The sequence below is a fragment of the Monodelphis domestica genome, chromosome 4, assembly GCF_027887165.1.
Source record: "Monodelphis domestica isolate mMonDom1 chromosome 4, mMonDom1.pri, whole genome shotgun sequence".
Taxonomy (NCBI): domain Eukaryota; kingdom Metazoa; phylum Chordata; class Mammalia; order Didelphimorphia; family Didelphidae; genus Monodelphis; species Monodelphis domestica.
Genome location: NC_077230.1, coordinates 180278916 through 180292512, shown reverse-complemented (window position 1 = coordinate 180292512; position 13597 = coordinate 180278916). Strand labels below are relative to the sequence as shown.

The 13597-nt window shown below is 33.5% G+C and overlaps 1 protein-coding gene across 11 annotated transcripts in view; it reads right to left on the bottom strand.

Annotated features, from left to right (window-relative positions):
• Positions 1 to 13597, bottom strand: part of UBR3 (ubiquitin protein ligase E3 component n-recognin 3) — a 338509-nt gene that overhangs the window by 155506 nt on the left and 169406 nt on the right. For all 11 annotated transcript variants that reach the window (XM_056797275.1, XM_056797273.1, XM_056797276.1 and 8 more), the window contains 2 exons: positions 13389 to 13477; positions 1309 to 1458 (listed from right to left, as the gene is read on the bottom strand). In XM_056797275.1, coding sequence (XP_056653253.1) covers positions 1309 to 1458; positions 13389 to 13477 — 239 coding nt within the window. The remainder of the gene's footprint in view (positions 1 to 1308; positions 1459 to 13388; positions 13478 to 13597) is intronic.

Genomic DNA, 13597 nt, shown 5'->3' with positions numbered 1-13597 from the left:
AAAGCTTAAACAATTACCTCATTCATTTTTAGAGGGAAACAATGTATTACTAAATATTGATCAGCACTTAAAACAGACTGCCTGAAAATCTAGACTGAAAGGACTTACACCACCAGATGATGTAAAGATAACCAAAGGTAGCCCAGGCCCTCCCCCCCACCCCCTCATTCCCATAATGTGAAAGTGAACATGGTGTATATTGATTGGTGATTTAGTCCCTTTCAAACAAGTCTGAAAACATAAGCTGGCTCTTGTTTCTTGGTTGTTTATTTAGAAACCCTAAAGCTGGTGGCGGCTGAAACCATTTAAAGGAAGAAATTATAAAGGGAATGGAGGAAGGAAAAAATAAAAAGAAATCTGTAAAAAAAATATTGAGAATTCATTCTTTATTATTAATTTTCTCTCTGAAACTGTATCATACTAAGGAATTAGTTTGTGATTAAGGATCAAAAACAAAATATAAAAATAATCCAACGGGTTGGAATCTATCTTTATGCATCTAGATATCAGTACATTGACATATAGCAATGGCTTACATAATAAAAATTAAAATTCATATATAAATGTATATATGTATAACATTATATATTATTATGTTGTATCATACTTATACATAAATAAAAAATTTAAGGTTTACAAAGTACCTCTCTGTCAAAGGTTAACAGGTTTGTAATAGCTTTATGATATTTAGAATTTACTTGGAATATCAAGATCTATCTGAAAAGGTAGTAGCGTATGACTTAGAAATGATTTTGCAATATTCTTGATAACAAGAAAAGGTCAGAGTACCCTAAAGTGACCTCTTTCTCTATCTTATCAGTCACCTGGTTTACCTTCCAAATGGTTGGCAATATATCTCTTGTGCTAGGCAGAAGTTTTCCCATTTGCTCAATCACAGAGACCCCCTCCCCTCTTCCTTAAAACACTGTAGAAACTATAGCCTTCTCCCCAGGTGTGGGTCTATTGAACACCAACACATGTGTGATTTCTCTCTCTCAACAAAAATTAACACCTTTGCTAAAGAGCTGTTTGCTTGATTATCAGAGTAATGTAATTATTGTTTGTTGGTTCTAAGGTTAATACTTCATAACGCTGAGGTGGGTAGTAAATGTATTATAACTTCCATTCTACAGATGAAGAAATTAATCTTGGGAGAGATTAAGAAATTTATCCATGTTCAAGTAACTATTTAAAATTTAAAAGGCAGGATTCAAGCCTGGGCCTCCTAACTCCAAGACAAGTTGTTTTACAATAATAAAAAGTCACTCCCTATTTTCATTATGAGAAGTAGCTTAACAAGAACCATACCTGAAGAGGCTTGCAACAATACAACCAGTCCCGTGGGTCGCTCTTCAGAGGATGGGCCACTTTGTCCACAGATTACACAGTCATACACTGCTTCAGAGACTTGCTGTTCTGGTGTCACTATCTCCATAGCAATATCAGTTTCTGGAGAATCTTGGGGAGAGGGGATAAATTAAAATACTTTTATTTAGGTACTAATAAAGTCATTGTTTCTGTGAAATGAGCTTTCTAAAGTAAACATTTTAATCAGGAAGAGATTTTTTAAATGATGAAATCCACTGAGAGAAATGTTGGTATTTTGACATTAAAGAATGTAGCACATGAAATTTAAGATTATATATTTTGTTGGGCAACTGTTCTCCCAGAGGTTTAGAGGCTAGAGGAACTCAAACAATCCCCAACTAGAAAAAGCTGCTCTACCAGGGAGCCTGTGCTGAAAAGAAAGGGGAAAAAATGCCCCACTGTAGGGAAAGGAAAAGGGTCAGGCAATGAGAAGGTAACCTAAGACAAGCTATCAGAAATATTTTGGGGGGGTACAATAAATTCAACTTCCAAGCAGATAAACCAGTTGTGAAAATGAAAGACAGAAGGAAATATTTTTAAATTTCTAATGCTTTCAATTTAATTTTTAAATGCCCAGAACCCAATGAATAAATGTTACAAAGAAAATACAAATAAAAACTCTCAATTAAAAAAAAGGAAGAAAATTAATTTGGTGATTTCCCAGAGATCATGAAACAACTGCAAGAAAATTCAGACTGTTTCAAAAGATAAATAAAATTTCCAAAAAAAGATAGTGGAGCAGAAATTAGGAAAACAGAAATCTGAGCTCTTGAATGAGAAAAATAAGGCAAATGATAGACAACTTAAAATCTATGGAAAATATCTCTTAATAGAAGTGCTGTAAGAAATTATGAAAGAGATGATTTCAGAGACACTTGGAAAGACTTGCCTAAACTGATACAGAATGAAATGATCAGTACCAGGAGAATAATTCATACAATAAAAACAACAGAAAACCATTTTAAAAGACCTGTAATTGGTCTAATGACCAACCATAATCAAGAAAGACCAGTGATGAATCATGCTACCCCACTTCTTATAGGAAGGTGACAGCACACAAAAAGTGCAAAATAAGACAATATTTTCAGACACAATCAATGTAGGAATTTGTTTTGCTTAATAATGCATGTTTGTTTCAAGGGTTTGGGGATTATTCTACCATGGTGGGTAGTGAGAAAGAAAAAAAAATTCTTTTAATGGAAAAAATAAATTTTAATTTAAAAAACAAAGAACCTCTGAGGAAAAAAAAAAGAATGGTACATGTCTAAGAAAATTCGAAGAAAAGAAACAACTTTGAAAAAGTCTATATAAATCAAAGCAATGGACTTTGAAGGTAAGATACTGTAAGATGAAAGCAATATAAAAAATTTTTTAATTTTTTTCATTTAATTTTAAAGGTTTTATCATTACATTTCTAGAATAATACAATCCTAAGACTCAGAATAAAATGGATAGACTGTTAAGTTTGGTGTTTTCCTTGTTGAAAATTATTTACAAAACTAAGCAGAAAATTAACAGTTATTTGAATTTTTATTTAATTTTTTACTGACAATTACTTATAGTGTCTCATAATTTAAAATGAACTTATTAAGTTAACAAATATAACTAACTACCTAATTAAAATCATAACATGATTTTATATACTATACAAATCTATTCTAGGCTCTATTAAATAAATTATAAAGTTATGTCAAGGACTTGAAAAAACTAAGAACATTAGTATTTCTTATATTTGGAAAAAATATTTATCCTCTTCTTAGTAGGCAAAACTATAGATGCATTCTTATATAGATTAACAAAAATACTTAATTAATTAAAACTAAATAGCCAAATAACAATGTACATAAATTTTACTTTAAAAAGTACTGAAATTTTTATTTTAAAAGTGTGTGTGTTTATATGATTATCTAAAAGAATAAACTCTTTTCCTTTAGTTGAACTTCATAAACCCAAATGAAAAGAAGTTAAAGTTTTGGTAACTACATTTTCTCTGTTAATTCATCAGTGATGAAAAGCAACAGATGAGGAAATGGGAACATTCTACTCAAATCAATAACTTTAAGTGCCACTGAACTACCTGCCTGGTCTACAAGTGAAAATGTTACTTAGTTGTCACAGTCATTCACAATCTTTAGATTCTACAATGACTTTCAATACACAAAGGATATCAATTAGGAATGTAATTTTTTTCAAGTCATCTTAATATATGTCCTTTTAGGAATTAATTGCCTAATACAAAACAGAATATTTAGAAATGTTGTCTTAATTAAATAGATGTCTCTCAAAATTTAAAGAGTGGTTGAATTGGTAACTCTATCCTAAATGTAGATAACAAACTTGCATACATGGTTGCATATGAACAATAATGAATATAAAAATATTCCAGAAAAGCAAACAGAATCCTTATTTTTGACTCAACTTCCCAAATCATCAGTCACAAACATTCTTCCAAAATGTCCTAAAGACACACACAAACAAAATAATTCAAGTACTCTGCCTTAACTAAAACCTGTATTCATGAAACTTTTGATTCAAAACAATGTATTATATCAATATGATAAACATGATGTCATGTAGCAATTTTCCTAGTAATATAAGGAACAGAAAATATCTACTTAGCATCTAAAGAAATATTATTCCATGATCTTTAGATTAAACTTTAGACATTAGAATTTTCAATGCTTCTAATTCTGAATATTGTAGTTCTACTTTAAGGGTTTAATTTACATAAATTTCCCTCTATTGCCTTTCTGAAGTAAATCAGCTATAAAATTGAAAAACATCAAGGGAAATCAGTCTCATAATTTGAAAATAGTCCTGCTAATTACTTGTCCTTTTGGCTAGTGATTTGGTGAGTTTAACCTAAAATAAGCATTCATAATAACTTCAGAAAAAATGGAAAGCAATCTGGCAGTTCAGTTTAGACCAACATATTATAACATGTAACAATTCAAAATAAAAATATGAATATTAAAGAGGATATCATTAAAAAATTAGAACAGAAGCAGATCATATACCTTTCATAATTATGGGTAAGAAATTAATTCCTAGCCAAACAAAGAATAGAAGTAATGATATAAAAAGGATGATTGATAATTTTGATTAAATGAAACTAAAAAGCATTAGCATAATAAAATATATGGATAAAAAGAGAAGCAGTCATTAAAAAATTATATCAAATATTTATGATTAGATATGTCTGATACACAAGATATAAAGACAGCTAACATTTAAAGCCATTGCCACAAATAAGTGATCAAAGGATGTGAAAAAAAATTTTGCCATATATAGAAGCCTTTCTTTTTTCATTGACTTCCTTAGAGTACATGTCAAGGAACTTGCTGAGAGTATTTCTTCTTCTCAAAAGGTATCCTCTCTTTGATTCTACTTGTTTTTAATAATTTCTCTTTAAAATCTTTTTTTAAAGTTTTCAAGAAAACAAATATTTTTAAATTAATTTGATATATTACTCAATTAAATAATCCTTTTTTATTAATTTATTATTGATTATTTATTCTTTAATTAATTAAATCCCTAAATATGTGCCCAAATACTCCTGTAAAATAAATTCCCCCATTATATAAACTGTCCAAAAATATCTGTCTACATTTTTAACTACATCACCATTCTACAGGTGGTGAGTGCTTTGTTTCTCCTTTATTCTCTTGCACTTATAGTTTATCACTGCATTAATTAAAGTTCTGAAGTCTTTCAAAGTTGTTTTGTTTTCATAATGTTATCAGTGAATAAACTGTTCTTGTTCTGCTCACTTCAAAAATTGGCATCAGTTTTTTTTAAGGACTGCTTTCCAGTTTCTTCTGACATTATCCATTTCATTATTTTTTATATCACCATAATGTTCAATCATATTCATATGCCACAACTTTTTAGTTATTCCCAAAGAAGATGATACCCTCTTAACTCCCAACTTTGGGTTCTCACAAAAAGAAGTTTTTTATATATATATATATATATCTTTTCCTCATTTTTTCTATTTCTTTAAGGTACATTTGAGTTAAAGAATATACACAGTTTGTTAACGTTCTTAGTAAGTAATTGTTTTCCACAATAGATGGTCCAGTTTAAAAATCCACCCCAAATTATTGGGGATATAGACTCTAAATGAACATCCTAGTGCAAACACCAACAACATGAAAATATGTTCTGATCAAGGACACATGCAATACTCAGTGGAATTGCACATCGGCTATGGGAGGGGTGGAGGGAAGGGAAGGGAGAATAGAAAATGATTTTTGTAACCAAGGAATAATATTTGAAATTGACCAAATAAAAAATAATGATGTCAAAAAAAAGAAAAAAGAAAAAACCACCCCAAGATTTCTCTTGATATCCAGGATCTCTTGTACCTCCAAATGATGTTAGTATTTTACCTAGCTTTGTAAAGTAATGGTTAGTACTTTTAAAAGTATACCACTGGGCAGGTAAGTGGTGAAGTGGATAGAGTGCTAGATTTTGGGTGAAGAAAACCTGTGTTCAAATATGACCATAAACACTTATAAGCTGTGTAACCCTGAACAAGTCACTAAACCATTGAGTCAGTTTCCTTATCTGTAAAATGGGGATAATAATAGCACCAAACTCTCAGGGTTGTTAGGAGGATCAAATGAGATAATATTTGTAGGAGCATTGTTGGATGAATTGGTTTAAACATTCTGGAAAGCCATCTGAAATTATACAAATAGACTAAAATATCTCTATCCTTGAATCCAAAGATTCCACTGCTAGAACATACCTCAAGGAAATTAATGACAAAAATTAAAATGTCTTAAATACCAAAATATTTATAGTGGTGCTATTTGTGGTGGTAAAAAAAAATGTAAACAAATTATGTACCTATCAATTGGGAAATAACTAACAAACTGTGGTATATAAACAAAATGGAATATTACTATGCTATAAGAAGTGATGAATACAGAAAAGCATTATATGAACTGATATAAAGTAAAGAAAACTAGGAAAAATTTACTTAATGAATACAGCAACGAAAATGGAAAGGACAACAATAAGGCCTCAAAAAAGAAATATAAGAAGTCAAGTCTACTTCTTTGTAAAAATGTGGAATATGGGTGGAAAACTACATACAATTTCAGACTTTCTGGACATGTTGATTAATGTTTTAGAACCTTTTTTACTTCTTATTATAAAGGAAGACTCTTGGGGCAGCAAGGAGTAGAAATATAGTGGAAAAGATGGGCAATAATAAAAAAAAATATCCCAGTAAAATTTTATTTTAAAAAATATATAGTAACAGAAATGCAAAATTAAACAGCTTTTATTTTCCACTTCAGACACTTTATATTTGAAAAAATGGGGGAAAATGACAAATGTAGGAGGAACTTCTGTAGGGCAGGCAATATGATATTTCTGGTAAATCTATTCAATAGTAGGAAAAAAAATCCAAAAAAGCAAGTGGAAATTATAATCAAAAAGTATAGAAACTACACTACCCTCTGACCCAGGCATAGCACTATTAGCCTTGTGTCCCTAAAGGGATCACAGACAAAAGGAAAAGATTCATATATAAAAAAATATCTATTGTAGCAGTTTTTGTTATACTAAATCACTAGAAACAAAGTGGCTTCCCAGGAACAATTAGGATTATATGAATATAATGGAATATTTTTGAGCTATAAGACTAAAAGGAGGATCAGTTTCCAGCAATGGAGTCAGAGGAGTAGTCAGATAGGTACTAGAAAAGCCAGGATAGAGTGGTGTTCCAGAAACCTAGAGAAAAGAATATCAAAGCAGAGAGAGTGTCAATGTCAAAGGATGCAGAGAGGTCAAGGAAAATAACAATTGAGAAAAGGCCATTAGATTTGGCATTTGCTAAGAGATCATTAGTGACTTTAAAGAAAATAGTTTTGGTGGAATGCTAAGCCAGAAGTCAGATTGTAAAAGGGTAAGGAAACAAATGAGAAGAGAAAACTAGAGGCATCTATTTCATGTTGACTATTATACTGTAAAGAATGACGTTTCATAATAGGAAGATCAGTCAAGATAATGGAAAAGGAAGAGGCAATATAACCCATCTCTCCTTTATGAGACTACATTCCACAATAAACTAAGTACTGAAGGGAAAATCACAGTGAGTCATGTTTACAACCTATGTCAACATAGAGAGATAGAAGGTCTGCAGATACTGGTTATGGGGTCCAGCCAGCATTAAAGTACATGGAGCATTCCATCCCAAGATGAATAAGAGTCTGCCTTTGGCTACAAACCAAGGAAGAAGTGGGCTCAGATCTAGTAATGAGGGGCCCTGCCCTTTTGTTGGGAACTGGAACAAGTATCAATGGCAACTGTGTTGGCAACTGTGTTGCTCAAATCCCAGAGACTGGTGACAGATTCAGTGTAGACTGAGGAAGGGCTCTATGCCTAGGCATGATACTCCACAGAAGTCCTAGGCAATATACTGAACAATAAGAAAGTAAAAACCAAAGTAGCAACTGTGAGACTGACTTCAGTAACAGAAGAAGGTCTCAGGCCTGGCTCCTAGGCTAGTCTGAAGCATGTAGCAAAATAACCAACATAGGAAATCTAAACCAAAGGGAAACCTACAGTTCTGTCACTGTAAACCTGCAATATTTTAGATAGTTGAAAGTGGCTGTGTCTAACAGCAGTCTATACTAAAGGTCTAACCAGTGGTGTTGTTCAGATCCAAACTCAGATCAAGAACTTGCATTCAGGCTTCACTTTGGATTGGAGAACAACAGAGACACTGAAAAAAGATATCCATATGAGCTGTCCCCATTTCCTAAGAAAGGAGCAGCAAAACCCAAGAGGACCAAAAAGTCCTCCATCATTTATTCCAGAAGTACAGAGCCTGAATAAGTTAACAAATAAAGGACTTCAAAAATAGCTTTTACACTGACAGGGATGCTCAAAACACACACACACACACACACACACACACACACACACACACACACACACACACACACACAAAATGAATGATTCCCAAACATCTACTAGCAAAACACTTAAAGAAAAATACAGTGTGGGCCCCAAGTTCTACTAGGTGAACCTCCTTATTTTTTCATCTCCTATATCCAATCTGTTGTCAAGGTCTCTCAATCTTATCTTCATGACATGTCTCATACATGTCACTTTCTCTCCTCTAACACCACCATCACCCTGATACAGGAACTCATCAGTGACAACTCAGGCTACTATAATATCCTCTGGTGTAAGAATTACATTTTAATGGTTTGATGGTTTGGTATATTATTATAAATAATAATGGTGGTTGCCAATTCAAAGTATTATTGCTCAAAGTCAAAATGACTTTAATAGCTTTTATTTACAAAGGAGGTAGAAAGAATGAAAGCAGAGGAAATAAAAAGGATAGAGAAGACATTAGTCTACCTAACCAAATATTTCTCTAGTGACCAACTCAGCCAGGACTTGATCTTCAACTGGAATTAAACTCTCTCCAGAAGACAAGAAGGGAAAGCCAGAGATACACTCATCCAAGTTCCCTCCAAGAGATAGGTCAAGACGCTGACTCAAGCTGAAGGTGACTCCTGAGGCTGACTTTCTTCCTTGAGCCAACCTTCTTCTTGAAGCTGACTTTCTTCTTGATGTCTAACTCCTTCTTGAAGCCAACTTCCTTCTTGGAGCTTACTTCCCTAGTCCCAGAAATTCAGGACCTTTTATAGTTGCTTCTTGTCCCTTCCCCCTTTCACAAGGGACAATCACAGCTAACAAATTGCCCAGTACTGCCCAGGGGGCAGTGTTTGTGGGAACCACTTATCACCTTCTGTAGAGGTGAATACTCATCAAAAGAGTTCACAGATTCCTGGCTGATTGAGGTTGAGGTGTGAATTCTTATTTTCTGGCTGATTGAGTTGAAAGGATGGAGAGCTCCTCCACCTAGTGCTAAATAGTGGTTGAGTTGAAAGGATGGAGAGCTCCTCCATCTAGTGTTCAAGCTTTTGTTTATTCAAATCAAAAGTAGACAAAGGAAAGTTAATCCTGTCTTCACAAATCTAATGAGATACTAAGTAGGGGTACTTAAGTTATTGTTAACTCAAAATAGACAAAGAGAATAAAAATTTCCCTTTCACATGTGCAAACTCAGAATAGACAAAGAGAAAAAAGAATTCCCTTTTCACACTAGACACAATAAAACCTGTTTTGCCAACTCTTATTTGCTTCTCCAATGAGAACCTAAAAGCTATCCTTCCATTTTGCTTTCATCTTCTCCTTTTACTTATAGAAAGAAATGAAAAAGAATTTAATAAGCATTTTCTCTGCAGTTATGACTATACTAAGTATTGGGAATACAAATACAAAAGAGAAAGTCTCTACTTTAGGGCAGCTTACATTCTAATACAAGAGGAGAACATAACATACTGGCAATTGGTAAGTAAGTAAGGAAGTTTGGGTCTGGGAAGTCAGAAAAATGGTGAGCAACTGTGAAAAGTAGACAGGGGAAAGGTTTTAATGAGGTCTGTAGTATTATAGGAAAGTGTCTGTAAAGCCTGAGTAGATGAGAAGAACTGACCCAATGGATCCAGTAACAAGGAGGCCATTATTTTTTTTGGAACAAGTCAAGTGTCAATTGGAAGCTCTATTGCTCACAGCCCAGACACAGATGAAGGTCCAGTGTGGACTGTTCCCTTGGTATCAACCCATAGCATTCCTCTCCACCCTGAAACTCTGCACGGGCAACAGAGTTGCCATCAGTGCCAACTCTACCACAGTCAGAAAGGATCCCTTGTAATCTCTTTCTGACCAGTTGTTTGATCTCCTTAATATCTTCGGGCTGAGAGAGTCAGAAGCTGCTACTACCACTATTGCTATCTCACCAGCCTCTGATTCTCTCTCTAGCAGACACTCTGGTGTTATAGACCTCTCCTGATGACATCCTAAGGTCTCTTAGACTGGAAAAATGTCTCATCCAAACCTTTTTTTTGGCTCTGCCACTCCAAAATTTAATTAGAATTGATATTTTAAAGTTGTTTAGAAGAGAATGTTGAAAATTCATAGGTTGCTCTCTCTAATCTGCCATGTTGGCTCTCTCCTTTCACTAATTTATTGAAATATTTAATTATTCCAGTAAAGTTTTCCTGATCATTCCATTCTAAACTGAACTATCAATCAGGTTATGTTTGATCTTTGTTGTAGTATTCATTCTATTTTTACTTTTTATTCTTCGTCTCCAAACCAAATGAAATAACAGAAGCACTTAAAATGTTTGTATCTTATAACAACCACATACACAGGACTATATGCATAGCAGTTACTCAATATATATTGAATAAATAAATTAAAAGTTTTGTATAATAATGAATTTTACAAATCTTTTCAATTATTGAAAACTCAACAATCATAATCATACCCTAAAGCAGGTACTCTATCATGCCTTACCTTCCCTCCTTTTTTAGATTGTAAGCAACTTGAGAGTATGGACTATTTTTGTTGGAATTTGTTTTTTTAATTTGTATCCCCAGGATTTAGCATAACACCTGACACACTTAAGACACTTAAGGCAAAATTTCAATAAATGCTTTGTCTATTCTATCATAGGCTGAAGAATTAGAAGGCTGGGGAATTTGTAAAAAGCATGTATATGGATAATAAAAGCCCTTAATCTGAGGGCAAGAGTTGGGGAGGAGAGGAATCTGGTGTGAAAGAGAATTCTTTATTCTCTATCCAGAGTTAACACTTAAGTCCCCTACTTAGTACCTCACTAGACTGAAGACAGGATTAACTCTCCATTGTTTACTTTTAAGTTTAATCAACAAAAGATTAAACATCCTACTTAGTACTAGGTGAGAAGCTAGCAAGATACTTAGAGAATTCACACCCTTAGAAATTCAATCAATCAGGAAATTGTCAACCTTTTTGATGAGAACTTAACCTTCAGAAGGTGAGAAGTTGATCCCACAGACACTGCATGCTGGGTAGTGCTAGACAATTTGGAAACTGTGATTGGCCCCTGTGAAGAGGGAAAGGAAGGGACAAGAAGTTACCATAAAAGCATGCCCTGAACTCCTTCAGGAGAAAATGTCTTTGAGAAGATAGTCTGAAGAGATTGTCTTCGGGAGATAGTCTAAGATTGTCTTCGAGGGAGCTTTGTTTGGATCGTGGGCTTGGAGCTTGGCTTCTACTTGGACTCTGACTCTTGGACTGCTTCGCTGGGTGAGTGAAAGGTTGACCCCTTTCCTAGCTTCTGGAGAGACTAGCTTCCATCTTGGAGGAGGCCTCGAGGTTACTCACTACCAGCCTTCCTGGATGAGAGCTAATTAATCTCTGCCTGGATTAAGCAGACCCAGAGCAAAACATTAAGGTGATAGAATATATAACTTCTCTATCCCCCTCACATTTCTCTTCTTTATTGTTTCCTCTCTATTTATATATTTAGTATATTTATATATATAGTATATATATATATACTATATATATAAAAAAAACTTTTTATAAATATAGTATATATTTATAAATAAATTTCTGACCCAAGATATAATAAATGCTGGTGGCCACATAATTTCATATAATCATTGTCCAACCATTAATTTTAACTTTTACACTGGTGAACAAGGTGCTGAGTTCCTTTTGAAATAAGAAAGATTAAGGTGGCTAGGGGTCAATATACTACAGTTTTTAAGGATTCATTACTACATTTTTAAACCATAAGACAAATTTAGGGTCTAATAAGTTTTATTTAAGTCTGATACATTCATGCAAACCTCCAAGATGAAAATAAAAATTAGAAGAAGATTTTCCTCTTAATGATTGTGTTTATTATGGCATCATAACTCTACTTTTACCTATCAGAAGTCTTATACTTCTATCTGTGACAAGGTATTCATATTAATTATCATCTTCCTCAGATCCTCAACCATAGCACCCAATATTTACCTCTTACCTCTTTCTTACTGAATTTGTTAGTCTAAAAATGAGATTATTTAATTATTTTAATAGGATGAAAAAAATTATAACTTTTTAAACTATAATGATGGAAGACAACTGAGTAATAAATTAGCCTGACCCACTTAAAGTAATAAGTGACAAGATGTTATGCTCTGATATATTTGTTAAATGAGACCAGTCAATCAGAGATATGTGTGAACAAGGCCAAAACATCTCTAATGAATAGGATGATCAATCACAGACTTTAGACTTTAGAAGTCCTTGAAAGCTATTGGATGAAGAGAATAATTCTGTATAGGAAGTTTATTAGTATTCATTGAAGAAACCTAGACATACCTCATGGGTCTAAACATGGACTCAAGTATCTGGAAACTAAGTGGTGAAAGCTTAAAACCAAGTCCCTGAGAAGGAATTGCTTAGTCAGAGGAGAAAGGCCTAGCCTCACACTCAGTATCAGTGGACTTCTTTCTTGACAGTGGAAGATTTTATGAAATTCAAAGGGCCAGAAGATTTGAAACTTGCCATTGATATCCTTGTCCCAACAAGATCCCTGAAATAGCTGAGGCAATGTATATAACTGGAGCCAAGGAAAAAAATAGATATACTGACAACTCCACAAGGAGCCCAGCATAGATGTTAAACCAGTGTCTAACGACAATATTCTAACAACTTCATGAAAGACAGAAAAGTATTTTTAACAGCCAGAAACTGTAATGTCTTTGTCACTTGTGCTCCCTAAGCTTGAGTCAATCATTCTCTGGACTATCTATATATTAACGGGCAAGTTTGTCACAAATGTTTAGAGGAAATTTTTTATACCAACTGTTATTACTATGCCAAACTACTAACCAAAAACTATTCAGGTTTAGCTGACTAACTGATATCTAATAATCAAGTGAAGAAACATACCATTAGGGGTTCATGAGTGATAGCATTAGAAAAATATCTCTCAATTCCTCTAGGCTATCCCTGTATCTCTGATAGAAGAAATGGTAGCCAGCTAAGCTTTAGTGCCCTGATCGAGCAGTGCTATCTGGGGTTAGGAGACTAACTGCAGAGCCTACATGCTCTATATAAGTAAGGTATTATAACTACACATATCACTTTAAGTTAAAACTCACCAACATCCATAGCAGTTTCCATGAAGCTTTTCTGTCTGGAAGCAAATTCTGCAAGCAACTTCTGTTGTCTTTCTCTAGCCTTTTGTCGCCTAAATTAAACAAAGACAAAGAAGATATACCACATCTCTCGTTCCAACAATTTTTATCAATACAATTACTATAATTAACATGAGGCTTCAGAAAACTCACAAATGGGAAGCTAATTTTTT